The 26,940-nt window shown below is 36.2% G+C and overlaps 1 protein-coding gene across 1 annotated transcript in view; it reads left to right on the top strand.

Annotated features, from left to right (window-relative positions):
* CLNK (cytokine dependent hematopoietic cell linker) overlaps window positions 1-25,206 on the top strand; it is a 52,984-nt gene extending 27,778 nt beyond the window's left edge. Inside the window, exons 6-19 of the mRNA XM_068679921.1 lie at window positions 94-256; window positions 1,935-2,014; window positions 2,321-2,366; window positions 4,780-4,808; window positions 5,154-5,170; window positions 5,870-5,998; window positions 9,064-9,091; window positions 11,829-11,847; window positions 12,934-13,009; window positions 14,219-14,259; window positions 18,236-18,375; window positions 18,738-18,815; window positions 22,059-22,214; window positions 24,906-25,206. Coding sequence (XP_068536022.1) covers window positions 94-256; window positions 1,935-2,014; window positions 2,321-2,366; window positions 4,780-4,808; window positions 5,154-5,170; window positions 5,870-5,998; window positions 9,064-9,091; window positions 11,829-11,847; window positions 12,934-13,009; window positions 14,219-14,259; window positions 18,236-18,375; window positions 18,738-18,815; window positions 22,059-22,214; window positions 24,906-25,037 — 1,134 coding nt within the window. The 3' untranslated portion in view covers window positions 25,038-25,206. The remainder of the gene's footprint in view (window positions 1-93; window positions 257-1,934; window positions 2,015-2,320; window positions 2,367-4,779; window positions 4,809-5,153; window positions 5,171-5,869; window positions 5,999-9,063; window positions 9,092-11,828; window positions 11,848-12,933; window positions 13,010-14,218; window positions 14,260-18,235; window positions 18,376-18,737; window positions 18,816-22,058; window positions 22,215-24,905) is intronic.
* Window positions 25,207-26,940: the final 1,734 nt, after the last annotated feature.

Here is a 26,940-nt window from a genome sequence, read left to right as displayed (position 1 = left end):
CTTGTTCTGGCCATTACCTATTTCCAAATCTGAAATTAATCTTGAACTTAAACTTATTTGCATTACCTATGCATCTCTACCTCTTTTATCCAGGACAAAAATTTCACAGGGGAGAATCAGGCTGACTTCAAATCATGCTCTGAGCTACGCGGGCAGGAAGAAGATGATTATGAGACAATAAATTCTTCCACTCTGGAACCCATCCATGCTTTGAGAATCCTTCCTCCCAAACCTCTACAGGAATCTGAATATGCAGGTATATTTTTTCTGTTTGCTGAAAGTAGGCCAAACCTATACATAAATAGTAACAGTACACATTTGTTTTTATTTCATCCTTGGTGTTTGTTTTATTGCTATAATTTAATTGAAAAATAAAGAACTAGTGAACAGGATCAAGAGAGGAGCTTTGTCTGCACCTTAACATTCAACAGTTACCCCATTTTTCCATTAGATTATATTAAATCAATATTTACATGCTACTTTTTGTTGGTTTTGTTTGTTTATTTGCTTGTTTCATTTTGCTGTTGACTTCCTGGAAGAAATTCTATAATCCCACCTGAAATCTGTAAAAACTGATTAATCAAATCCACAACCTTTACAGAAAAGCCCACTGCTATTTAAGCCTACAAACCTTTAACATGGAAAGCATATTTAAAAAAAAAAAAAAAAAAAAAAAAAAAAGCTTCCTCCAGAAGATAATTTGATAATTTGCAGATGAATTAATGCAGCAGTCTTTTTAAAGATATTTTCTGCTGCTTTTAATATCAAAAATTAACAATTACTTTGAACGTATTTCTCAGGCATTCTTAACTTTACAAGATGGCTGCATTAGTCAAGTTTTGGATTACTAAAGCAATCTGAAGTCAAATTTAATGCCCAAAACATGGCTAGAAGCCGTGGATTATGGAGATTCTAAACTGTTTTCAAAACAAAAAAATAAAAAATACATAAATGGAGGAAATGCTAGATGAGGAAGAATGGAAAACAGATGCCGAAAATAATATGAATTTTATATGTATATAAAAGGTTGCGCCAGTTCATATCAAAGTCTGTGAAGATTTTTCCATTAGTTCTTGTATGAGTGAGTTTGATGTCTAAACAAATAAATGACTTTTTATGTGAGTAAATTTAGCAGATCACAATCAGTCTGAACATCCAAAGAGTCATTTGGACATTTTGTTTGGATAAGAGTTATCTCAGTTAGAAAAGATTTTAAGTCAACAGCCAGTACCGTCTGTGGTTTATGTAACTGCCCTGAAAAATCAAAACAAAACTTTTAATTTTTATGTTTTTGGAGAAAACACATTAAACAAAAAGCTGCCTTTTACCTGCATGTTTTGCCCACTAACTATGATGTAGCAGTGACAGAAGAGTGATGAAGGTATGAAAATGTATTCAGAAAGGCAAAAATCCATGCTACCATCCCATTTTGCCATCTTTCCTAGAAAAATAAAAATGCCCTTGAGGTACAAAGTTAATGACTTGAAAACATGCCAGTTAACAATCTGCGCATTTCCTTTCGAGGGCAACAGGTGCAGTATTTATTAGAAGCTAAAGTAAAAATTAAGATGTTCTCTGGAGACCAATCCCCTCCACCCCTCGCTAAAGCCAAACAACTCATTCAAAAAGGCTGTTGGCGTCTCCAAGAACAAATGTTCCAGTGAAAAAGGGAATCACTGATATGTTCACAGCCTACATCAAACATCTGCCTTAACTGTGCATCAGCTTACAAAAGCTTATTTTTTTATTTTTTTTTACCACAGTGAGGTATGCCTCAATACCATTACTAAAATACTGTGGAAGTTCAGAAAAGACAAAATGAAAATGCTATAAAAATGGCATCACCTGACCTTGTAAACAAGTTCTAAACCTGTTCATATTGATACACAGCATTACTGAATTACTAAGGCTTACTTTTTCTTCCTCTTATACAGACAAACGTTATCTGATGCCTTCAGGTATCACTTCCGAGATGAGCAGCCAGCACCCGTCTCAGTCACCTCAATATTTGGCTGTAAGTAAAGACCTTAAACTCTGTTCACAAATGTTACTTCCTTTTTTCTGTAACATCATTTAAAGCTACAGGCAGTCCAGTCAAAATCTTAGCCAAGTAACATTTGATTTTTTCCAAAGTCACAAAGGTTCCTGTTTCACTTTGCAACAATGAACTCTCTACTAATTATTGTTTGTTGATGCCTAAAGTCAAAACTGAATCTACAAAGTATTTGGGGCATCCCGGTGAAGAATAGACTTTTTTTTACTAGCTATGGTTTCAAAGAACAATGCCTAAGATCACATCTTTACTTTGTTTTATTAACAGAAATGCACGTCCGCTCTAGAGGGGAGGAGCATGGTGACTATTAGAGGTATAATTTTAAAATCTGTTTCTGCAATCAGAAGTAGAATATGGTGATTCCATAGCTTTGTTACATAGGTACGCACTGAAGATGGTAGAAAATACAGTTTTCAGAACAGCAGCTGCTTTCCAAATTAAACCTGCTGCAAAATTTGGAATGCTGTTTTGACAACCAAACATTTCAGTAATTCTTTACCAAAGAATATATATTTTATCCAATGAGCACCTTGTTTCTCAGTGGAAATATATTTATAAAAGCTATCTGACAATGTTCTCCTACTCAGAAAATGCCAAATCTATAGTATTACCTGGTATATATTTGTTTCTCCACTGCGTTTGTTCTATTTCTTGTGACAAATTTGTAGACAGACTGCAATCATATTCTTCAAGAATTTAATGAGGCCTCTGACTCTGAAATCCTTTAATTTAAAATTTTACTCAATAATAATTTTCTTTTAAAAAGTATATTTATAAATACTTTTCTATATACATTTCAATATGTTTGATATACTTTAGATATAGCAAAATATCATGAATTCAAGTACTGAAGAATTAAATATATTTCACCTTGAAAGGGAATTATGATTTTTCTCTTATCATTTCAAATCTTTGAACCATATTTGCTAAATATGGACAGAAAAAATGCAGTTACCAAAATATGATCACTTTCTATGTTTTATGTAAAGGCTGATTTTCAGAGAGTAAGTATTACATTTGACCAGTCAGAAAAATAATACAAAGAATTCCATAAAAAAAGAATCTGTTTAAATTTTTCCTTTTATTTCATACTTTAATTCAAATCATTGAGCCAAGTAATTCCTGCAGATGATGAGAAAGTAAGCAGTATAAATTCACAAAATGAAAGGTTAGACTGAATCTTGTGAGATTATATATCTCACATTATATTATATATAATATATATCTTATATAATAATTATATATAATGTATAATAATAATAATAAAATTATATAATATATATTATATGTGAAATACTGATATAGCTTGTACGAAAACTGAACTGAGAGAAATACTAAGCAAGACAGCTTCAAAATCTAAAGAAATTAGTAGGAAAGGTCCTACTGACAGTTGGACAGTTTGATAAAGCCTCAAATTCCACAACAATTTACAAGTTGGCTATATGTGTTTGCCTGCCTTCCTGAGATGTGTGCTATCAGGAAATATGAAACAAGGACAATGCATGAAGGTAAATTAAACTGCAATTTGAAGGTGTAACTTAAATATATTTTTGAGCACTTCCTGAGCTAATAGTACTTGCAGAGTAATCTAATTGTTTTAGATAATAACTACACTATTGAATTTGTCTTAACATTTATTCTAATACACAGTGCTATTAGTAGCTTTGCCACAAGATGGCATAAACAGCACAAAATAATTTTTTTCAACAGCTATTTTCTAGAATGGTTAAACATTTAAGGTGTCAGTATTTTAGTTCAGAGCAACTTACTGTGGCTCACCTGAAGGGGAACTTAGGTTGTTTTGCATCACTTTTCACTTTACTTATGATGTCAGTATATAGAACTTCTGAAAATACCTTCAAAACTAAACTCTAATGCAAATAGAGTAAAATAATTTTTACTAGTAAGATGTTCTATGTGCATTTAAATAATCAGTCAAATTGTGGTAAATTTGGAAACAGCAATGACAAAAAGCATATATTTACTTTCATTTTTAACAAAACAGATCAAAAAAAAGTCCTACATAACTTGATAAGCACACATATAAAGTCTCTGAACAGTGTTTAAATTTTCAAATTACATGAAAAAATTCTCACTTTCAAATATTTCATTTTGAAATCCAGAGAAAAAAGCAAACTTCACTGCTTATCAAGCATCATGAAGAGTTTTTAGTTTGTTTTATTTTATATTTTGAGCTGAGAAGCTGAGATAATCAAAAATACTTTTTGTTGTTGTTTGATTGGTTATTTGGTTGGTTTGCTTAGCTTTGCTTTATTGTTTTTGTTTGATTGCTTGTTTGTTTTTTCCCTGCTCTAGCTTCAGGTAATTTCTAGTTACGTCTCTTATGAAACAAACGTTTGTGAGTGATATTGAAAAGATTTACCTGTCTACTATACCAGAAGACTCTCAATATTTCCAGGACTGCCACAATTATAAAAGAACAAGTAGTCTACTGTTTAATTGGAGAGAAGCACAAGTTTGTTTGAGAAGGAGTTTTAAATTGCATCTGAATCTATCTCCAAATCCATCCTTAAAAAAGGCTAAATAAAGTACAGATTTAACAAAACCCACATGTGATGAGACAACAAGGAGTTCTGGAGGTAGAACAGGATGGCAGGTGGATGGGGGTGGACTGCCAATAATAACAATACTGGAATAAGCCTATTATTTTATTTGTGGGTTATATGGACAGCAGTCTATTAACAAATATTATTAACTTTCTTTAGGAGAAAGAGGGAAAATACATGGACCCCAGGTAAGCAGAATCTCTCATCAGTTAGATTTTTTACAGGGCATTTTGCCATTGAAAAATTTTTAAAAGCACACTCCAATTTTGCTCGCACTAACTGAAGGATGAGAGAACTTGTGTCTGTAGTCCTACATTATCTCACTTATTTGTATTCATGGTTTGTATAGGCATCTTTTACCTCTCAGTGACTTTAAAGTGGCATATTAAAGTATGATGTTATGTGTTATGGAGTACATAAAACTTTGACTGCTGACACAGACATGCCTGCTTAATGTAAGATAGCAATACTTATTTTAGTAAAACAAGGAAGAAATGCTTAAATGTATTTTTGTTTTCTCTCTTTCCTAACAGCCTTTCCCTCCTCCACGGTAAGATAACATAAGAGATGGCTTTTGTACATTTCTCAAATGGGTGCTCAGGGCACTGAGTGCTGACGAGTGCTCACATACAGCTGTAGCAGTTGTAATCACTCCCACAGAGACAGGCCAGCTCTATTCCATGAATATGTATGACTACATTTTTCTATGATGTGCCCACAAAAAAAAAAAATCTTTTTTGATTTTTTTCCAATCTCATACAATAATAATTGCTATAGTTAATAGACACCTTCAAGAGGTAAACCAGAAATTCCAAGCTTATTCTTCACCATCTATAGTGAATGCAATAAGAGCTGTAAATTGGTTTAAAATGTGATAAGAATTACAGATATTCAAATTATTTCTTAAGTAAACTGCAGCGTATTCTGCAGCTGGGCTCTATGCACAGCTGTACCCACCCAGAGATGTCAGCACTAAAGAGCTGTATTTGGCACATAGCAGTGAAGTGTATGAAAGTACTGTTAAGTGGCATGGAACATAGTACAGTAATGTCTTGCAAATGTAGAATATTATCCAAAATTACTTTTGCTATTGAATCCTGGACCTGAGCTAAATTCAGCACAAATACATTGAAAAAATCTTGGAAAATTCCTGTATTTTCCTTTTTTGAGCTTGCAGTTACAACAGACATAATTCTTATGCCTCCTTTATACCCTACAAGTTCTTCCAATTCTCCTTTGACTTCTTCAGGCCACTGAAGACACTGCCAAAGCAATATCAGCCACTTCCTCCAGAGCCAAAGATAAGCAGCCAGGTCTCCCACACCAGGAAAACGCTCAGCCAAGCACATACCTTTCCAATATCAGCAAAGCTCACAAGGTACTGCTACGTTTCTTCATGCTGATTGCCTGAAAATTGAAACACTCTCCCTGACAAAATCACCAGACTTTACCTCCGTTGCACCTCTGCTTTTACTTAAGGAAAATAAATGTTGATTCTTTAGACAGCTGTGAATAATCAAGAGAAGTGGTATTTAGAGTAATCTGATACTAACATTTTTTTAAAGAAAAAAATACCAAAATATCAGTAAAATAAAGGGGCAGAAAAGTAGAAGTTGAAAAGGAGTAGAAAAGTAGACTAAAAGTCATGAACACTTAGTATAAGGTTTGTCCTACTTTTTTTTTTTTCCTGACATTTAGAGGTTTTGCAACCACTTCCAAGCAAAAATAATAGCACTTGCTTAGCACAGTTGGTGAACGAAGTAATAGCAAACCATGTGATGGGAATATACACTGACTGTGCCAGAGAAATACAAAAATATCTCCATAACCCAAGGATACTACATTCAGCAAAAGAAATCTGCAGCCAGAAGTCTTGCTCCAGCCCGAGACCAGTCCTTTATACCAGATCCCTGTAGCCCATCCACCGTCATACAACACACAGCAGAGCATGGATCTGCAGCACAAACCACTTGTGTCCAGCTCTATGGCAGACCATATGCATGTCAAGTTATGAGACTGCTTTTTTCATGCAACAAGCATGCTTAGCCACATGAGCATGAATGTATGCTGCTCACTGCCATGGAAACAGATGCACTCCTGCTGTGTGACCAAAACACACGTGTGTAAATGGGGAAGGTGGTGGGCATGTGCTGGGAACAGGAGTGGTATGTACGTATCCTGGGGCCACAAGGTATAATGCTCAGATGCCTCTCTGCAAACCTATTGCAGCCAGATGTTTGAGCCCAAAGAAGATATGTCAGTTTTGTCCATCCTTCAACAAATAGTTTCAATTTCAGTTCGTCAAGTTGGAATTTTGCTTCATTTTGCAAACGTCACCTCAGTCCAAATCCTATAGTATAAATACCACAGAGAAAGAAAAAAAAAAGCAGCTTACAAACCCATTAAGTAATCTTCTACTCCAAGTATAGGAGTCAAAAGAGAAGCTCTCTAAGGAGCTGACTCTAAGTATGTTTTATTTTTTCCTAAATGGTTCTTAAATTCTTTTTCATGGATTAAGTTACAGAAACTTTCAGTTAAGACATTTTATTAATATGAAGTACCTTCATATTCAGATGTGTGACCTGACCTACAGCTGAGAAGTTCCAAATCCCATGACTGATCCCTTCCCTTCATAGGATAGCATATAAAATTGAAAGTTGTGAGAACTATTTCAAGCTGTGTTTGCCAGCAGTCATCAGTATGCAAAGTGCTAGAATTCAAAAGGTCTTATTACAAAGCCAAAGTCTGTAATATAAATACATGTAATTTCTTACTGTAGAAGTAAGGGGTGGCAGCAAAAAATCATAACCACAATGCTCTGTATTGCAGTTATAAATACTAAAATCATTCTAATATTTTTTTTAACTGTCATAGTATTTTGTTTGTTTGTTTGTTTGTTTGTTTGTTTGTTTCAATCACAGGAGTAAGGGAAGTGGCCAATACTAAGACCATACATGATCTGGGAAGGCATTTCACAAACTTCCCACACAAGCATTTCACTCAAAATATTTGTCACCCATCACCAATCCAATCACAGCTCTGCAGGGAGAAAACATATGCATGGACTGCAGTATGGAGTAGTGCAGCACTACACCATTATCTGCCAGATTGTAAGCAAAGCTGTCAAACTGCAGGCATGATTTAGGAGTGCACATCCTATTTTCCAACAAGATTTGGAAGACCTATAAAATTACACATCGTTAATTATACACTCTATAAACATCTGCATAAAATATGGGCATGTACAAGATGCTGGAATGTATCTGAGAAGCTTTGGCAAGATTTAAATATGTGATAAATGTGTGGCCGTACAAGTGGCGTGTCCACTTGTAGAGGAGTCCTCCCTGAAAATACATCTTTAGTACCTCTTTACTATGCACCCAGTATCCTACATATGGGCTTTTCCTTGTCAAATAATGACCTCAGAATCCAAGCCAATGAATTGCACTTGCTAACACAAAAGCATCTTTCCAAACCCAAAACAGCATGATGCCATTTCCCCTTGTCACTTGGTGCTTGGGGGAAGAGCCTGATCCCTACCTCATTATAGCCTCCGTTAAGTCAACTGTACAGTGTGATAAGGTCAGCCCTGAACCTCCTCTCCTCTAGGCTAAACAAACCCAGTTCCCTCAGTCGCTACTGTGAGACCTGTTTTCTAGATGTTTCACCAGCCTCAATGCCCATCTTTGGACATGCTCCAGCATGTTGATATCCTTGTTGTTTTATGTTCATAAATAACTTATAAAATTTAGACCTCTATCTCTTTTGCTATGAAATGCAAGCTGCTGAAAAGTTTGTTCATCCAACAAAATATGCCAGATTTGATACATTGTCCCTTTTGAGGGGGAGAATACTGCCTGATGCTCCTTCTCATTAGGGGAAGATGTTCCTGTTGACCAGGCATATCAGGAGAAGGCAGAAAAATACCTAAATACCAGCTTGAATCAGGACCAGGAAAAGCATTCTACACTTCTCTTTATCTGTTTGCATCTTAAGTTCCTGGTTTGCATTTCCTTTTGTGTACACTTTGCATTCTGCCACCATGAATGTTCCATTTTTGAAACTCTTCGGTCTTCAAGAAAATCTGTTTATAGCTGACTTTAAAGTTTCTAATAAGATTTTTAGCATGAGAGTAAGAGCGGAGAAGAAAGCTCATAATCTTTCATATCACTTCTCCCTTCCCTCAGAATCAATCCTTACAAAGACTTTTTTCATTTACCATAATGAATTCTGCGGATACTGTTCTTCTTTTATGGAAGTCCATAACCTTTTCCCGCAAATAATTTATGTCAAAAAATAACCAGCCTTTGAATTTTTATTACAGTAATAAAATGCCAAGGGCTGTTAATTTTCAGTGATGATGTAACCAAAGTATTTAAGTACTCAAAGTCATTTTTTATTTTATGATAATGATTTTTTTTCATATAATTCTTTCTTTTCCAGGCATATATCTCTTAGGGAACTCAATGAAGTAAGTAATCATCTTTGTATACATTATTACCACCAAAAGCATACACATTTCATGTCTGCATAGCTTTGAAAGTACCATTATTTCAGTCACGACTCAGCCTGTTAGGTAGAAACACTATAATAACCATATTAGCTTTGGGTCATAAATATATCTATTTTTAATGTGTGTAGTACTTTCAAAATGGCTACTCTGTGAATGACAGCTAAGATCCTGAAGTTGTTTTCAGAAATAAAAACCCAAACAGTGCATAGCAACCTCCCCAGGTATCCAAATAAAAGAACATATCCTAAGTGCCAAAAGCTGCAGATGTCTGAAAGATGTGCAGAAGGGAGGCACTTGTACTCTGAAGGCCAGTGATGCTGAGCTCCTGTGTGCAACAGAGGCCATAAAGGCTCTCACTCCTCACTCGCACCTCCAAGCTGAGCTCCCCTCCCAGTGCAGCCTGCAGCCCTGCATCAGCTGCCTGTGGCCAGAGGGCAGAAACTGAGAGATGATGCCATGAACTCACCTGTAGACATAAATACAACATAAAGCATTATCTTTTCTCAGAGACTGGTAAAGGCAAGTGGTTTTTTTTCTTTTTCTTATCCCAGTTTCTGTAAAAAAAAGTTTTTAGAAAGTTCCTTCACCACCTAATCTATCTATCAATGAAGTAAAGCAGAAAAAATGAGCTTAGCAAAAAAAAAAAGGGGGAGGGGGGATACTTATGACAAACAGAAATTTCTTAGTGGTTTCCTCTAAGATGTATTAAGAGATACAGTCCTTAGAATAATGTAGAATGTTAAAGGCTGTAAAATTTAGATATGATGGGTTATAATCTACGTTATTTTGTGTTTTTTACTGTGTTCTATTTGTTACAGTAATGGATTTTTTAAATGTTTTTATCTCATTACAAGGGAACAAAGGAAAGAAAGTAATTTCTACACTAAGTTAAGTCCAGCCATTTCCTATCACAGAAGCTGTATCACAAACCCATAAACTAATCTAGCTCTAACTTCAAAATCCTTTGATTTTTTCTGATCCAAAGCTCTGAATGGGAGGCTATCCCAGAACCTCACCCTCATGATTGCTTTGAAAGATTTTTCAAAACATTCTTTGATTGCAATATTGTAATTAACAATTAAAGCAAAAAAAAAAAATGCACTACTGCCAAGAAAGATAATATTTTAACACAAAAATCTTTGTCTTCTCCTAGATGATGACTCATTACCAAATATAAAAATAACCCCAAGAACAACAAATATCTTACATCTGTAACTAATATTTCTGGCACTGTACAGCTGCACAAAAGCTGCAGTTCCTAGTAAGTTCATAGTTTAGCTACATATTAAGGAGAAATGCTGTATATTTCATAACATGGATCACTTCCCATCTGTATAGATCCTAAGACATAGATAGCTTCAATGTGACTCAGAGGAGACAGGATATGCTCTTGTTAAGTTTTTGTACATCAAACTGCAGGTCAAAATGGTTGAGTGCAGAGCTACCACTCGACAGGACCCAGATGAGCTGTAGGAAAGGGTCAGGAGGAGCTCACTCACCAGAGCACATCTGGAATGCTTCACAAGGAGCTGCTGGCAGGCAGGAGCAGGATGGACATAGGGTCACCAACACTATCAGGGTGTGCAGCCCTTGCCCTGTGAAATGAGGCTGACAGGCCTGGATTCCCTGAGGAAACCCCAGGGGAACCTCTTAGCAGCCTTCCAAAACCCAAAAGAAGGTTATCAAGAAGAAGGCAGAGGCTGGCGCTTTACAGAGTACACCGCTGAAGTACAAGAGGCAATGATCACAAATTGAAACTAGGAAGATTTCAACCAGAAGTAAGGAAAACAAAAAAAAAAACCAAAAAAATTATGAGGGCAATTTCAAGACTGTTGGAACAGGTTGCCCAGATGGGCTGTGAAATCTATGTTCTGTGGGTCTGCAAGACTCAGCTGGACAAAGCTCTGAGCCCTGGCCTCATCAACTAGCTTAGTCTTTGAGCAGGGGTTTGGTCCAATGACCTGCCTAGGTCCTGTCCAATCTGAATAGCACTATGAATTTCTAAGTAATGCAAAAACATTAATGGGGAGGTAAGTTTTAAGGAAGACTTAAAAAAAACACCATTTGCAAAGAGTAATCTTTTTTCTTCTGTTTAATCTAATGTATTATATTCTCATGTGTATCAATTTAATAATCAAAATGATCACTATTCTTGCATGAATCAAAATACTACAGAAATAGAGTGAAAGTTTATCCAACTATAGTCTCTAGACACCTATCTATTGTTCACTTCTCTGCAATATATTATGCTGTACTAAGACTCCCCACACAGTGATTTTGAATGAAGTATCTGCCATGACAGTTAAAGTAACTGTACTATTAAAGGGTCTGAAAAGAAATGACTGATTTTCATCTTTGGATAGTGTATCTCCAGTCAATCAAATTAATCTCTTGAATTCACAGAAGGTTGGTTGAGGAAAACCATATTGTAAATTAAGCTGATGAACGACAGTGATCATGAAACATGATCGTGATACACCCTTTGTTCACTTATACCCCTAAACATTCATTTCTCATTGTTGCCAGTGGACTGAGATGAAAATTCAGCCTGAGGTTTTGATAAAGTGATCAGGTATTTATAACTGAATGTCTATAAATTGTTTTAAAATGAAAAAAATAGTTGCGTTTGTTGTGGTAAGTTCAAGTTGGTAATCAAAACAAAAATATTCACTATCTATGTTATCATTTTATATAGGCATCTGGAAGAGAAAAAGGTTAGTATTTAACAATATGGTATTAACTTGTTGTCTTTCTTTCATATTCCAAGAACAACATATCCTATCATTAAAACTCCAGATGTGTTAAAACTCAGTACAGGAACCTAACATCTCTCCTACTGTACAGGATTATGCAGTCTGGCTCTGAATTAAAACTAGTAATAGACATCCCTCAGGTATACATCTGCTGAGAATGGAGAGATTTAGAGTGACTTCAATGATTCTGGAAAATGCAGTGGAAAAAAGGATTTAATTTGCATTAGCTACACCTATTTGGGGAAGCCGGGCATCACATTTGTTCTATGCAAACCAAAGTCTTAAGAGGAAAAAAAGTGAAAAAGGAAAGTTAAAAGTCTTAAAAAATATTTAAAGAAAAATCTTTAAAGAGTTAAAAATCTATCTTTTTAAGCTTTACATTTTTAAAACTACAAATAGCAGCTTTTGTTTTGTTTTGTTTTGTTTTCAAAAAGCATTTTAAAAATATGTCAATTCTTTAGATGTGCATAAAATGTTTTAAAACCACCTTAAGCTATTCTGTCCGTATGAAGGTCCATGAAACAAAAGAATACTTGAAAATACCTTGAAGATAGATACAGGCTAACTAATTGTTATGCTATTTACACCTCTATGTCAATGAATTCATAATTTCCTCTGGCAGTTCTTTTTGTGGATTAAGGCATGGTTTCCTGATTTCCAGCTAGAAGTAGTATTAACTGCATCAATACATGTGTTTTCTACCTGTCCTGCCCTAGAAGAAGGATTTTGAAATCTCTGTAAGCTTCTAGTACAGCATTCTCCACCATTTACCATTATGTCAGTCCATATTATGTTGATCCATATTTAGCACGAGCAAAACCTGTAATGTTCAGCATCAGCATGTAACATTCCATACTACAGTAATGTTTCCCACTGTAATCATTAATTGACTGATTTAAATCAGATTGATTGTAGCCTATTAGCTTTCTCTGTTGAACTGCTTCCCCTTGTACACAAATGTGGTTATTTTTGTTAGTGGTAGTTGCTAGATACTGACAAAGTTACACATGAGAGGATATAGTAAGTTCTTATTCTTTTTATTAATAGTTACAGATTTGATGAAGAAACTTGAATTGACTTTACAATCACAACAGAACAAAATAAAGCATCTTCCTGAATCCAGGTAGGAATATAAGAATTTTATGAGCTTGTACTGGATGTTTCGAGAACTAAACATTCTGCACGTAGCAAATTACACTTCACTATGTAATAAAAGCAAGAAGATATCACTTTCTGATGCCATGTAGTGATATATAATGTTTTGCCCTGAAGCACAGGTCTTTGGGAATTGCTTTTAAGCTATTACAAATACTCATTCAATTTTTATATTTAATAGCATACTGCTGTATTAGATTTTACCTCAATTTCCCTGAAGTGGTGTTAAATATACTATACAAAGTAGCTCTGTCATCTCCAGCCTCAGCATTTTCCCTACCCTCTGTATTCTATTTTTATATGTGAAGATATGCTTGGCCTTCTTAAGGCTGATTATGATTCCATAGAAATCTGCCACAGTTTCTACTACTTTTCTAACCTTTCAAATCTTTCTTTTCTAAATAAGTTTTTGAATGCAATTCTACCACATCTCTCCTAAAGCATTCAACAAAATATAAAAGTATAGGATAAAGTATAGGAACTGTGACAAAAATTTAACATCTTTCCTACAGCTGACTGATAAGACAGAATCTCTCATCTAGCCTTCTTGATGATGACAGCATTTCTCCAAGATAAAATTACTACCTGTAATACCTAAAATTATTACCAGTATTTGTGACCCCTAGTATTTTGATTCTTGTGCTGTGGTACCAGTGGCTCTGTTATGGGAAGTTATCTGTCCAGTGCATTCCCCAGTTCTGACTAATACTACTACAAAATTTGGGGCACTCAGCAGTGGGCTAAAAAATGATGAGTGTCAGGGAACAACTGCTTGCTGCATCTTCCTTATGGAAGGACTGGAAATAGCAGGTGAAATTAGCATGGGGTTGGCTCAGAACAGACACAGGGAAATTGTGCTTCACTATAGAATCAAAGAATCATAGAATCATTAACACATGGGGTTAAAGCATGAAACTCTTGCAAAGGCTCATGGGGAGTAAAAACGTATGTAATTTCAAAAAGTGGCTGGAGAAATTAATGGAAGAGAAATCTGTCAAGAACTGGTAAATACAAAATTATCACCTGAAACTCAGGAGGGCCCATGGCTGCAATTTGTAAGATGAAGGTATGTTTTGGGGTAGCACAGCTATGCATTGTTCTGTAATTTTACTGTTACTTAAACATGTGCCGCTAACAGAAATATTTTTCTGACGTTACTTTCATTGCTTTCTCCTAGCTTCCAATATATACAGAGCTCCAAGGATGTTTGCAGCTCAGGTAAGAAGAGAAGAGCTTTGAAAACTAAACACTAGTCACAGTTACAGGTGCCAAACTGACGCAGTAGGCACCAGATATGTATTTCTATGTGTGTGCATCTGCACTGGGTATTTTCAGTGCGTTGAGTCAGTGCAAAGGGATTGTTAAAGGAAGCAAGAAGGGAAAAAAAAAATAGTAAAACAATGGCACAGTCAATAGCAATGTAGAACCAACTGGAGTTACTTGCTTGGCTGTACCCTGCCCATGGTTCAAGAAAGCTCAGAAATGCCTAACCTAACCCAAGAGTATTAAGCCACTATAAAACCGCACACCCAGAAAAGGAAGGAGATTTGGATGAGCTGCTGAGGTACAATAGGGGTAAGATGAAAAGGCAAATTGCTGGGCATGCAAAGAGGCAGAGAAGGAGAAAGTGTGCTGTGAGCAGAACAGGCTGCTTTCCCCAGCAGAGCTGCCATCAGCTGACATGGATGGAAGCTGCAGATGTTCAGGATGTTATTTATATAGCAGCTACCATGGTTTTAATGACTTTCTGTAAGTAAATACATTGATCTTTTCTTTGTGGAAACTAGTTTAGGTTTATCACAGATTCCTAGAGGGAAGGACTTGTAGATGGCATTATCAGACAGGTCTGTTAATATATTATGGCTGGAAATAGGAAATTCACTGGGCTGTGTGGTGTTTCCTGAGGGAAGGGACTGGGAGCCAAAAGTAACAGTCGCGGGTTGCCCTGCTCAGCCCCAGCCCATGGTGTGGCTTGTCCAGTAACCATGGCAACATCACTCCCGTCATTGTCCCTGTGTTTTTTTGAGACTCGTAGAACTGAATGAAGCACATGGGAGTGGTTTCACCACATTCACGGTCACACTCTCTAATCTGGAAGATGATACTTCCACAAACACAGTTAAAAGCTGTGTTAGCTTTTTGCTGTTGTGTCATATTGTATTTGGTGTCTGTCAACCTCTCTACCTTATCTCTTCTAAAAAAAAATGTATATATATGGCTTTATTTGTATTTACCCTTTTAGCCCAAAAGTTCTATTTGACTTATCCCTACCTGTCAATAAACTTACCATTGCTTTAAAAAGCAATTACATAAATCCAAAAGAGAAAGGATTAAAATAAAATAAAATAAAATAAAATAAAATAAAATAAAATAAAATAAAATAAAATAAAATAAAATAAAATAAAATAAAAATGGCATCTGTTTACAGACATTTGAAAAGCAAAATCCCTTTGTTTTCCAAACTTCATGGTAAAAATTGTGTAAGGAAAACATTTATCAGTGTGTTGTATAAATATGATTTTTGCACGTATATATATACACTAAAGAGAAAATATTATAGAAAGGAAACTGTCTGATATATTGGTGTTTCATAAAAAGATTGATTGACAAAGAAGTATGTCCAAACCTTATGTGGAGTACATATAAATAATATGACCTTGGTCTTTTGAATTCTGTGGGTCTCTGGGTTTTTTGAATGTCATTAAAAGTGCACCAGCCAAGTTATCTCATATTTTATCTCAATTTTTTTTACAAGTAAGTCTTTGAGAGTGCATGCCTTGGGAGACACAGTAGCTCTGTGGCCTCAAGGAGTACAGGGCTCATCCATGCTGGTAACTTTCTACTGTCCTTGACTACACTTACTGTACTTTTGTATTCTCCCTTAACTGCCTCTGCAAATGCCCTTTCTACCAAAAATACAAACTTCTAAGCCATGCTGACAGCCCATGAGTTGCATAACCTGAATTCATGCTAAAAGCCAGGAACACCAGGAAGCACATACAGGCCATATTATTTGTTCAAATTAAGAAGGATTCATCTTGACTTCAGCCTGTGTCAGGCCACACAAGCGCACCTCCCACTGCTTCGTGCTGTAAGCTCCTTTACCTCTATTTTGGGCTGTTCTCAGGAGTCTCTCAGTCCTCATCTATGCACAATTCCTTGTTTTTCCTAGGTTCCCTGTACCAACCTCTGCTTCAGAAACTCCTGCCATTCCTACCACTGTTTCTGGTCCTTCATGTGCAGGCCCTCTGAGACAGCACAACCTCACTTTATGTCCTTGAATTCTTTGACCTTGTGAAACAACAGGGACAAAACAGAACAAAGAAGTGGCCTTCACCCCTGCTATCCTAAGTGTTCCTTTAAAGTCCGTGTTTGGATTAAAAAAATATTTTACAAAGAAAGTATTAACTTTACTGGATTTGTATGAATAACCTTGTATTTTTTACCATATGTAAATATATATTTCTCTCACTCTGAGAAATTTCTCTGTTTTTTATCATTTATTGTTTAAAACAAATTATTTTCTGTGTAAAAATCTAAACTGTTCTTTAATTTCTTGGCAAGCAGTGCAAGAGAATTTTCCACTTCTTGACATACGAGAAAGAAATTCTACAGAACAAACACACCAGTCACAAAGCAAACATAGTGCTAGCTGCAGGGTTTCTTTTTAAAAATAAAGTATCTGAGGACAGCCACCAGAAATGAAATGTGAATACAAATGACAGTTTCAGGATCTAATAAACTGAATGGTGGCATGTGGGTGTTTTAATGACTCAATCTGCAGGAAAAAAAAAAAAAAATTAGATGCCTGGTTACAGACCCTTTACACAATTGGCTCAGTAATTTCATTTCTGAAGGGATCGATTGCCTATTGAATATGAATGAATATAAATGAATATGGTTGTTTTCCTACTGACATCAGTGGACATTGTTTACTGGCTTAAACACAAATGCAATGTGCTGTAAACCAGAACATGACACATGGTACATACATGAAACAATGAAAACTATTATTCTTCTGTAAAAGGGTGTTTCTGAACTTCTTTAAAACTTTCATATGTTATGTATTGGCAGAATAAACTGATAAAACATGACCAACAAATAAAACATAATGAAATTCCATTTTGGCAAACATTACTGTCTCTTATGACAGTAAAGGAAAAGATGGAAGCCATTGATAATCACATTTTTCTCATTTACTCTTACAATAGTCACTAACCCATTTCTACCAACAGCACTGCACAAAACAAGTAAAAATGCCTTCTGTTTTATGGCAGGACATGATATTTTTATTCTGCAGTTAACCATTTCTTTTTTTCATGGTGTGTACCTGCAAAATGCTTCCTAACCATACATCTTGAAGCTTTTCTCAAGCTTTTTCCACTGCAGCCTCACCAGCCTGAGACTTCCCATGTCACCCTGCACTTCGTGGTCCTGCCCCATCCCGTGCACTCCCTCGTGCTCTGCTGATAAAAGACAGCATTAAATATAGACTGCAAATCACTTGGTTTAGGAGGATGCTTTTCAGCTGCCTGAGCTCCCTCAGTTGGCTCACGTAACCCCACCAGGAAAGGAGGGAGCAGGAGCGCACAGCCTGGGGGCTCTGCCTTTACCTTTTTCTTGATGCAAGAGCAAATTCACTTCTCCGTATCCAAAAAATGAAGCCTGGCCCTAAATTTATTCACTGCAGCAAGCTGCAGAGCAAACTGAAATTCATCGGCACAGCAGAGCCTTGAATCCTCTAAGGCTTGGTGGAAATAATGCCATCTGGCAATGGGATAAATGAGGAGCTTTAATATGCTTGGATACAATACAAATGCAAGGGTTTTGAAAGGTAAATGCAGAGCAGAATTACACTCGTAGAACATAAATGTCCCCATTTTTTTTTTAGTATTTTATATTTTATTATAATGTACATATAATATTTTGCTATGCTTACGGGTACTAGTGATGTCAGTTAAAAGGCATCAGAAAATTCATGTCTTAAATTTCTTGGGGCATGGATCTGAAATCACTGGTCCTGCATTAGCACGAGAGTAGTCATACCAGTTCTAAATTTTAAAGGTTGCAAGCACAAAACTGCAATTCCAAATTATAAATGCTATTCTCTCATGTAAAACAGATAGGGGAAAATGAAGCTAAAATTTAAGTTTAAAAAATATGACTGTTTTTCCTTCTGAATTTTCTTTTACAGGGCCCACATTAAATGTAGAGGATGTATCAGTGAAGAGGTCACCATCTCCTGTACAGTGCACATCATATGAAAGCAAATCATTCACAAAACATTCACTTGTAAAACGGGAAATGAAATCTCTTACCCAGCCCATAGAAAAGGTAAAGAATGCTTTGCTTAATGAAGACAGGGTTGTGGTTTTTTAAATGGCATTATCACTCTACAGCATGGTCACAACTAAGAAATACGGCCTACTAAATATATTTGTCTAAGAAATTAAATAGTCTGAAACCTGTAGGCTTTCAGCACCCCTGAAAACAATCCAACATGATAAGAATTTAGATGTTTAATTTGGAACACATTTTCCAAAACAATTTCTAGATATAGATGCATTATTATCATTCTAACAAACCATGACAAATTTTCTTTAAAGGCAAATTTGATTTAATCGGTTTTCACTGGGATTTGTTTCAACCATCTGTGTTTAATTTCTATACACTGATTTTGATATCTTAAAATTAAGGACTTAAACAAATATGAATGGTACATTGGAGAATATGATCGCCATGAAGCAGAGGTGGCACTGTTACAGGAGAACACCGTAAGTACAATCTATCTTGAAATCTGTGGTGTAAAATCTTGGAGAAAATGTCTTTAAACTGTCCACAATGGCTTACAATTTTTCTGTGAACTAACCATACAATCCGTGACAATTTAGATTTGATACAAAATATAGAAAGAGTTAAAAATATTGTCAACTGATTTTATTGCATTTCTGATAAACAAACTTACATTAAAATTCTTAATTGCCACACTACCAAACATACATACACCACCAAGCAGTTTGCCATGTAACACATCAGACATTATCAACAGGATTAAGGACAGGAGTATGCATCAGTATTTGTTTATTTTTAATTAACTCTAGTCATTTGAGCATCCACCTATTTTGCTGTTTTGCAGTCATTATTATGGCTAAGTGCTTTGCAAAGCACAGCCTGGAGGGTGTGGGGTGAGCAGAAGGACGGATGGCCCCTGGGAGCAGGAGGCGCTGAGTAGAGTACACTGGGCAGTGCCCAGCAGCCAGGGCAGTTGGCACTGGTTTGTGACCTACATGAAAGAAAGACGCCCTGCTCTCACTGTCTCACCCTGGGCAATGCGGGTGGATTGTTGGGTTTAAAAAAGGTTTGTGGTATGGTCAACAAAAGGCATAAAATCCATTTATCTTGTAACTACTTCAGAGACTGAAAGCAAGCCTTCAGGGCTGAAAAGTCAAAGACGCATTCCAACCCATCAGCCAACCCACAGTACCCCAAACTGTGAAGGGCTGGATTTATTTACTTATTAGTATAATAGAATGCAGTGATTGCTAGTTTTGAGGGCAATTTTAGCACAAAACCTCTCAGTTGCAGTCTCCAGAAAGTTGCAGTCACCAAAGGAGTCAGGAGCATGAGGACTGATGCACTCCCATGGGTTAACAGCCAGCAGAGAGTTTTGAAGGGCTAGGGCCCCACACAAGTCCTAGTGGCTGCCTTGGTGTTCTGGCAGACCTACATCAGAACAATTATGAAGGGTTGCTGAGGACAGCCAGGCCAAAGAGCGCTAGCATCAAGTTATTCCAGAATTTAAAATTTTTCTGTGGTCATTTAACTTCTTCCACTGGGTTTCCAGTCTGATAGGGTTTTACAGTGTTTCTTTAGAATACTTCCATGCATAATAATTTTAAATACAGTATGGGATCCCAGGGCAAATGGGAGAGAGAAGGCAGTTTCTCAGTGAGCTCTTTCTAATTGCATTCAGAGTAATGGCTTGAGGCCTCCAATCAGATCTAAATTTGGCCCTGAACTGGCCACTCTGAAAAGAGTTTGGAAAGCAAAGCATACAGCTGCTCTGTGATTGCGTAGGGAAGTGTAAATGAGAAGCAGTTAGTAAAGGTGAGCCTTTGGTAACAGCTGAGTGTGGGGATTAGTTCTGATACCAGATCCTGGCTCACTGCTCAATGCTTTGCACCCAGGAGAGCTATCAGCAAGAACAACAATATAGGCATATTTTTTGGACTTCAATTTATTCATAGCATCTGCTGGGAAAAGCATAGTGATTTTAAGATATTCAAAAGTAAATTAGATTTTATAACCTCCCATCCTTAGCTACGTGTGAAAACCCCAAAAAGTACCCATTAAAGAATTAATGATTCTGTTCTTTAACATTCTTGTAGAAACACACTGTAGCAGCTTTCTTCAATAATAGCACAGTCTCATTGAAATGCATAAATGATTTTTTTCCCTCATTTTTGTATTTATCATATCTGATTTCTGGCCAGAAAATAATCTTGCACCCCACAACATGGGTTCTACTACTGATTGCATCAAGCACAGAATCAGATATACTAAGATAGTAGCATTAATGATTAATGTCATCTCTTGGTTTCTTCATTTGCTGCACATCCTTTAAAAAAAAGTTCAGGTCTCCTGGTGCAGTTGGCAATTCTGGTCAGAAATTCTTGTAGTTCCTACTACAGTGACAATAACTTGTTATTATTCACAGAGAATCTGAAAACTTGTGAGATGCTTAGATTTGTCAGAGGTTCTTAGCTTCTCTGATTTACATATTTTCACTCTAGTCTCAAACTTTGTTACAGTTAAGAAAAAATAAAATAAAACCGTATATATGAGAACATACTCCATACAATCAAGAGTAATAATTTTGAAAAAGAGACATTTTGTTTTTCCTTCCTCTGCTTCTCTACTGCATAAATGAGAAGTATCAAGTTGGCACAAATCAGAATTAGGTAGAGTCATTTGAAGGAATTAATGTTGGAATTTTAGCTCTACCACAGGTAACTTTCTCCCTCTCAGGCCTTCCTACAAAAGAGTAAAACTAAACAGCCAGATCACAGAATTTGAAACATTTTCTAACAAACATTTAGGTTCATGAACTCTTTATGCATATGAAAATCTTTACTGTGTTGAATGAAATTGCTAAAACCAATCATGCAAACATTTAATTGCATACTGCAGTTTATGTATATGAACAGCCTACAGGCTAGTTCTGCATGGGTGTCAACTCTGAACACACATTAAGTGGACAAAGCCATTTTTCAGTATTATTTCTATATTCACTGTTACACTTCATGGGTATCTTTTTTATTATTGCATATCCCTAGAAACAGAAACTGTAATTGAAACTGTTGTAGTAATTACATTAAAAAAAAAAATGTAAACACCCAGGTTACCCCGATAGTATAAATATTTATCATACCAGCTTAAGACTCAACTAAAACTTAAAACAAAGAGGTCATAACAAGCATTAAAGAGACCATGTCCTTGTATCATAAATCATTATTCTATCCAAAGGAAATTAACCAAAATCATACACTGTTTTTCTAAAAAGGAAAAAAAAATGACATCACCTATTCCTTCTTCCTTCTTCCTGTTACTTAATAACTTTTTTCTTTAAATTGATTTGACTTTTGATATCCCATTTTCATTTTAAGATTATTTAGTAGCATGGAGCTTCAATAAAGGTTTCAGCTTAACATTGTACAAGAAGCAGCATTGATCAAGCCATGCTTTTCACTATCATCAGTCAAAATGTATGCTAATTATATTTGACTCGTGGAAATTATTGATTTTAACACAGTTTCACTACATTTAAAGAAAATACTTTACTAAACTGTCTACCATCAAACTTCATTTAAAAATGTATTTTCTTGATACAGTATGACATTGTTAAAATTAACTAGTTTTGCAAGATTTAAAACTAAACACCAGCTCTAGGCAAATGTTATGATACGCTTTTACCAGAATTTACTGGTATAACTGCTATAATAATTTGTTCCGTACAGGATGAGACTTTCTTGGTTAGAGACTGTTCAAAGAAATCAAACACTGAACCATATGTTTTGGTTGTCTATTATGGAAGAAGAGTATACAACATTAAAGTACGTTTTCTAGAAGACAGCCAACAGTATGCACTGGGAACAGGGCTCAGAGGCAATGATGTAAGTAAAATGACCTGCCTATTGCTTTTGTGTTGCATTTCACAAGTTCATAACATGAAAGATTTATTATAAATTTCCCCACATAACAAATTTACTGTATATTAGTTTAAATTATAACTGTGTTATAATTGTATTCTTTTATATACTGGTGTTTCAAGTATGTCTCAATGTTTCAAGTAACTTCAAGACAGTAATTTAAAACCTAATTTTACATACCATGCTCAAATACTGATTTAAATAATTGTGAAAATTTCCTATGCATGTATAGTATTTCTACCTATCCTGGATATGTATCACCTGCAAAGTAAAATGAAAAGTTCTCCTTTTCCAGGTATACATCTTTATACCTATAATTTTAGCATATTTTTTAATTTGTTAAAATAAGCAGAAAATTTTAAATCTATACAATTCCACACATCTGGCAGAACAGTCTGTTGTTGCTATTGCTACATAATCAAACAGATTCTCTAATTGTCTGTCCCTCATATAAAAAAAGGTGAATCAATATCTTTACAAAGAGATGAGGAAGTAGGAAAAATATGGGACAAAGGATATTCAGAAGCCATGAAATAATGTGGGAGGGTTATTTTTCCAAGCAAACGCCATTTACTTGGTGGTTTCCCATTCCGGTTAGTTTTCATTATTTAAGATCCACAGATAACTATAACACTGCTATTTTTCTTGTATACAGTTCTTTTGAAAAACAACTCAAATCTTTGCTTACATTTAAAGCTTATCATGACATAAAAATTAAATATTTTCTACTTTCTAATTAAATATTATCTACTTTGCTAATCTGGTACATACAAAATACACGGTTTTAGCAGAGTAGATTAAAATTATATTAGTAAAAATTACAAAAACTTTAAAAAAAATAACACATTTGCTTTGAATTTTGTAATTTTGGTCTTAAAAAAAATACAATATCACCAAATCAGATTTCATCTGATCCTCTTGTTATATACTGGGAGTGGATCAGGTGGAATTGACAGTGATTACCATGAGATGCTATCATGTATACAGTATACCTGTGAATATAGTAAATGTGATAGAATAAGCCATGCATTTCTTTTAGAAACAGCACTAAAAGTACTAAATTAACAGTATACTTGCATTTCTGTGTACAGTTCTCGTGAGTTAACAATGAATCCAAAGAATAGCTCAAGATGAAAAACAGTGGTGTGATCACACATGACACACATGATCGGATCCATGACAGAAATGGATCACTTACCTCTAAAGTTAGAAGTTGGTCTGTCTCACCTGCAAATGCTTTGAGGTTACACACAGAGGGAAGAGTACTATTTAAATTGAAAGGCAATGACACGAGGTGATTAATAATGAATCGACTGGAAAGTAGAGAAGTAGAAATTTGCTACCCATCAGAATGGCAGAATCAAGGATGTATTCTTATGAGTAGGACAGGTGAGGGTACCTTTCATAGAATCATAGAATGATTTGCCATGGCCATGGGCATCTTCCACGAGACCAGGTTGCTCAAAGCCCCATCCAACTTGGCCTTGAACATCTCCAGGGATGGAGCAGCCACAGCTTCTCTGAGCAACCTGTTTCAGTGCCTCACCGCCCTCATAGGAAAGAATTTCTTCCTGGTATCTAATCTAAATCTCCCCTCTTTTAGTTTAAAACCATTACCACTGTCCTATCCCTACATTCCCTGACAAAGAGTCCCTCCCCAGCTTTCCTGTAAGCCTCCTTCAGGTACTGGAAGGCTGCTGTAAGATCTGTCTGCGGAGCCTTCTCTTCTCCAGGTTGAACAACCCCAACTCCCTCTGCCTGTCTTCGTAGGAGAGGTGCTCCAGACCTTTGATTATCTTCATGGCCCTCCTCTGGACTTATTCTAATACATCCACGTCCTTGTGCTGGGGACCCCAGACCTGAATCCAGCATTCTAGCTGTGGTCTCACAAGAGCAGAGCAGAGGGAGAGAATCACCTCCTTCACCCTGCTGGCCATGCTTCTTTTGATGCAGCCCAGGACATGGTTGGCTTTCTGGGCTACAAGCACACATTGCCAGCTCATGTTGATCGTCTCAACGTGGTTGAGAATGGTTCAGTTGCAACTTGATCAGTTCAGGAACCTCAAACCAAACATTTATCATTTTATGAATGGGCTTAAGGGACGTCATTGTTTCTTACAGCAGGGAAAAATAAAACTCTGCTGAAACCCTTACATTGATCTTGTACATTAAAGGGATTTTACAGTGACTTCATTGGCAAATCAAATGGGAAAATAAAAGGTACATGTAAAAAAAAACAAACAAAACAAAATGAAACAACAAAAAACAGAGAAAACAGCAGTATATCATGTACTACAAACTAAAAGTAATTTTGATAGGATAAAGTTAGTAATAACCTAAAGTTGTTTCATCTTTTCAAAATCTATCATTGCATCTGCTATCACAGACTTTTATGGGTGACACTGCATTCCTGGGGTTAGACATGCTCCCCTTTTGCTCCAAGCTGCTTTCTCTCACACAAGATGGAGACACAAAGAAAATAAAAGGATTAAATCCCATTGCTTTTCCTTTTACGATAGCTTATGTCCAATCATAATTCTATGCAAAATATTACCTACTTCTAATGCTGTCATTTGAAATTCTTTTAATGTTATAGACAAAAACATATAGCACTTGTAGTGTCAATCAGTAATTACAATTTTTCTTTTCCCCCAGAAATTTAATTCGGTGAAAGAAATCATTGACTTCTACAAATATGTTCCCATCACACTCATTGATGGAAAGGATAAGGCAGGAAGCCAGAGAGAACAATGCTACCTTTCATATCCATTCAAGTTGCGCAAATGATATTTTCTGCCTCAACATCACACATTTCTGTATACGTGTAAATAGAATAATTATTTAAATATATCAAAAGCCAGATTAGCCTTTGAGTGATAAAGCATTCATACTATGAAGCATTCTAAACGCTCTCCTAAAAAAACTTCTAACTTGGATTATAGATTACTGTATTTTTGATTTGTTGCTATTTGTTTTTATCCAATAGATAAGTGAGACTCACATTGTATTAATTCACAGAAAAGTGTTTAAAGATTGACTCCTGATACTTCGACAACGGTTGAGCAATTTGCTTATCTTGCATTGTACCTGCTAACAAAAGATGAAAACCAGCCTTGCTTACCCACGTCACTGAAGCTCAGTTAGTAGCAAAGCCTAATAAAACACAATGTAGTCATATTAAATGTATTTTTTGCTTTTAAAAATACACACCAAATGCTATTATCTGAGTATTCACTGATTAACACTTTCATTCAGCATGCGTACGTATTTGCAGAACAAAAAGCCCTGCTCAGCAGCCACTGAAGTCGATGGGTATCAGCTGATGCTCCCAGGTATTGGAGCAGATTCTAAGGCTACCTTTAGCAATGAAAACTCTTACTGGTTAACTAACAAATATTCTTCACCTTAAGTAGAATCATAGAATCATTTAGGTTGGAAAAGACTCTGAGATCATCAAGTCCAACCATTAACCTAGCACTGCCAAGTCTACCACTAAACCACATCCCTAAGCACCACATCTACACATCCACCCCCAGCCTGTACTGACATGGGAGATCTCGCCGACACAGATGCAGGAACTTGCATGTGCCCTTGCTGAACTTCATGAGGTTCACATGGCCCCAGTTCTCACATCTGTCAGGGTCCCTCCTGATAAAATCCCTTCCCAGCACGGATATCAAGTGCACCACTTGCCTTCGTGTCATCAAAAAAGTTAGTGTCACCTATAAACATTATGGTCGTTCAGATTCTCTTACGCATTACATTTCTAGGCAGGGCGCCTCTGGTCTTGGGTTTTAGACTCTCCCTCAGATTAACTATTGCTCTTGGGAGAAATGTGCCTGGATCTTCTTTTGCAATCATACTTCTTCCCATCACACCTTCCTGCTTTACACAGCATAATATTTGAGTTGGGAATGAACGTGCTGAGCTATTGATACACATCCCTCTGTCTGACCATGTCTTTGTGCTTTGGCTGTCCAGACTGACAGCACAGCAAGCACAACTACATATTTGGTAGGATTTCCACAGGACACCACACTCTGCTCACCAGAGGTGCCCCTAACGCTACTTGAGGTAGGGTCAGAGAGGCAGGAGCAAAGCACTGCCTGTGGAGCACAAGAGCATGAGAAGGGGGGGCTGAGAACACAGCTGGTGGTGTGCCACTCCCTCAGCCTCCCCAGCTTGAGGCCAGGGTGGAGGGACAAAGCAATCACTGAAGTAACAGATACTTGTATTCCATATTTGAACTTTCAAACATATGTTAGGACCATTATGCAAGCAGTCCCTTTGAATTCTCACTATGCTCAAGTGCACAGATTAAATCATCAGTAGGAGCAGCAGAATTGTTTCAGAGACACCTAAAACTGTTCCAGCATTTATCAAATGGATGAGCTTTTTTTTTTTTTTCCAGAAAAAAATATATTTTATTCATATCTGATTTTGGGGAAGCTTAACTAATTTTCCCTACAAATATGGAAGGAAAGTTTAGAGCTGTTCTGTAAAGCATTAATAATCTTCTTTTCTCAGCATGCTGAGAAGTTTAATGAAGTAAGGCACCAAGAAAACAACCTCAGGTAACTTGATCCTTACAGAACAGGACCAAGAAGAATAAAAGCATTAAAGCCCAGAATCACAGAATCACAGAATTTCTAGGTTGGAAGAGACCTCAAGAATATGACATTCCATCCCA

This window comes from Anas acuta, chromosome 4 (assembly GCF_963932015.1).
Source record: "Anas acuta chromosome 4, bAnaAcu1.1, whole genome shotgun sequence".
Classification (NCBI taxonomy): Eukaryota; Metazoa; Chordata; class Aves; order Anseriformes; family Anatidae; genus Anas; species Anas acuta.
The sequence above is the reverse complement of the archived record's forward strand: the minus strand, read 5'-3'. Positions and strand labels throughout refer to the sequence as shown.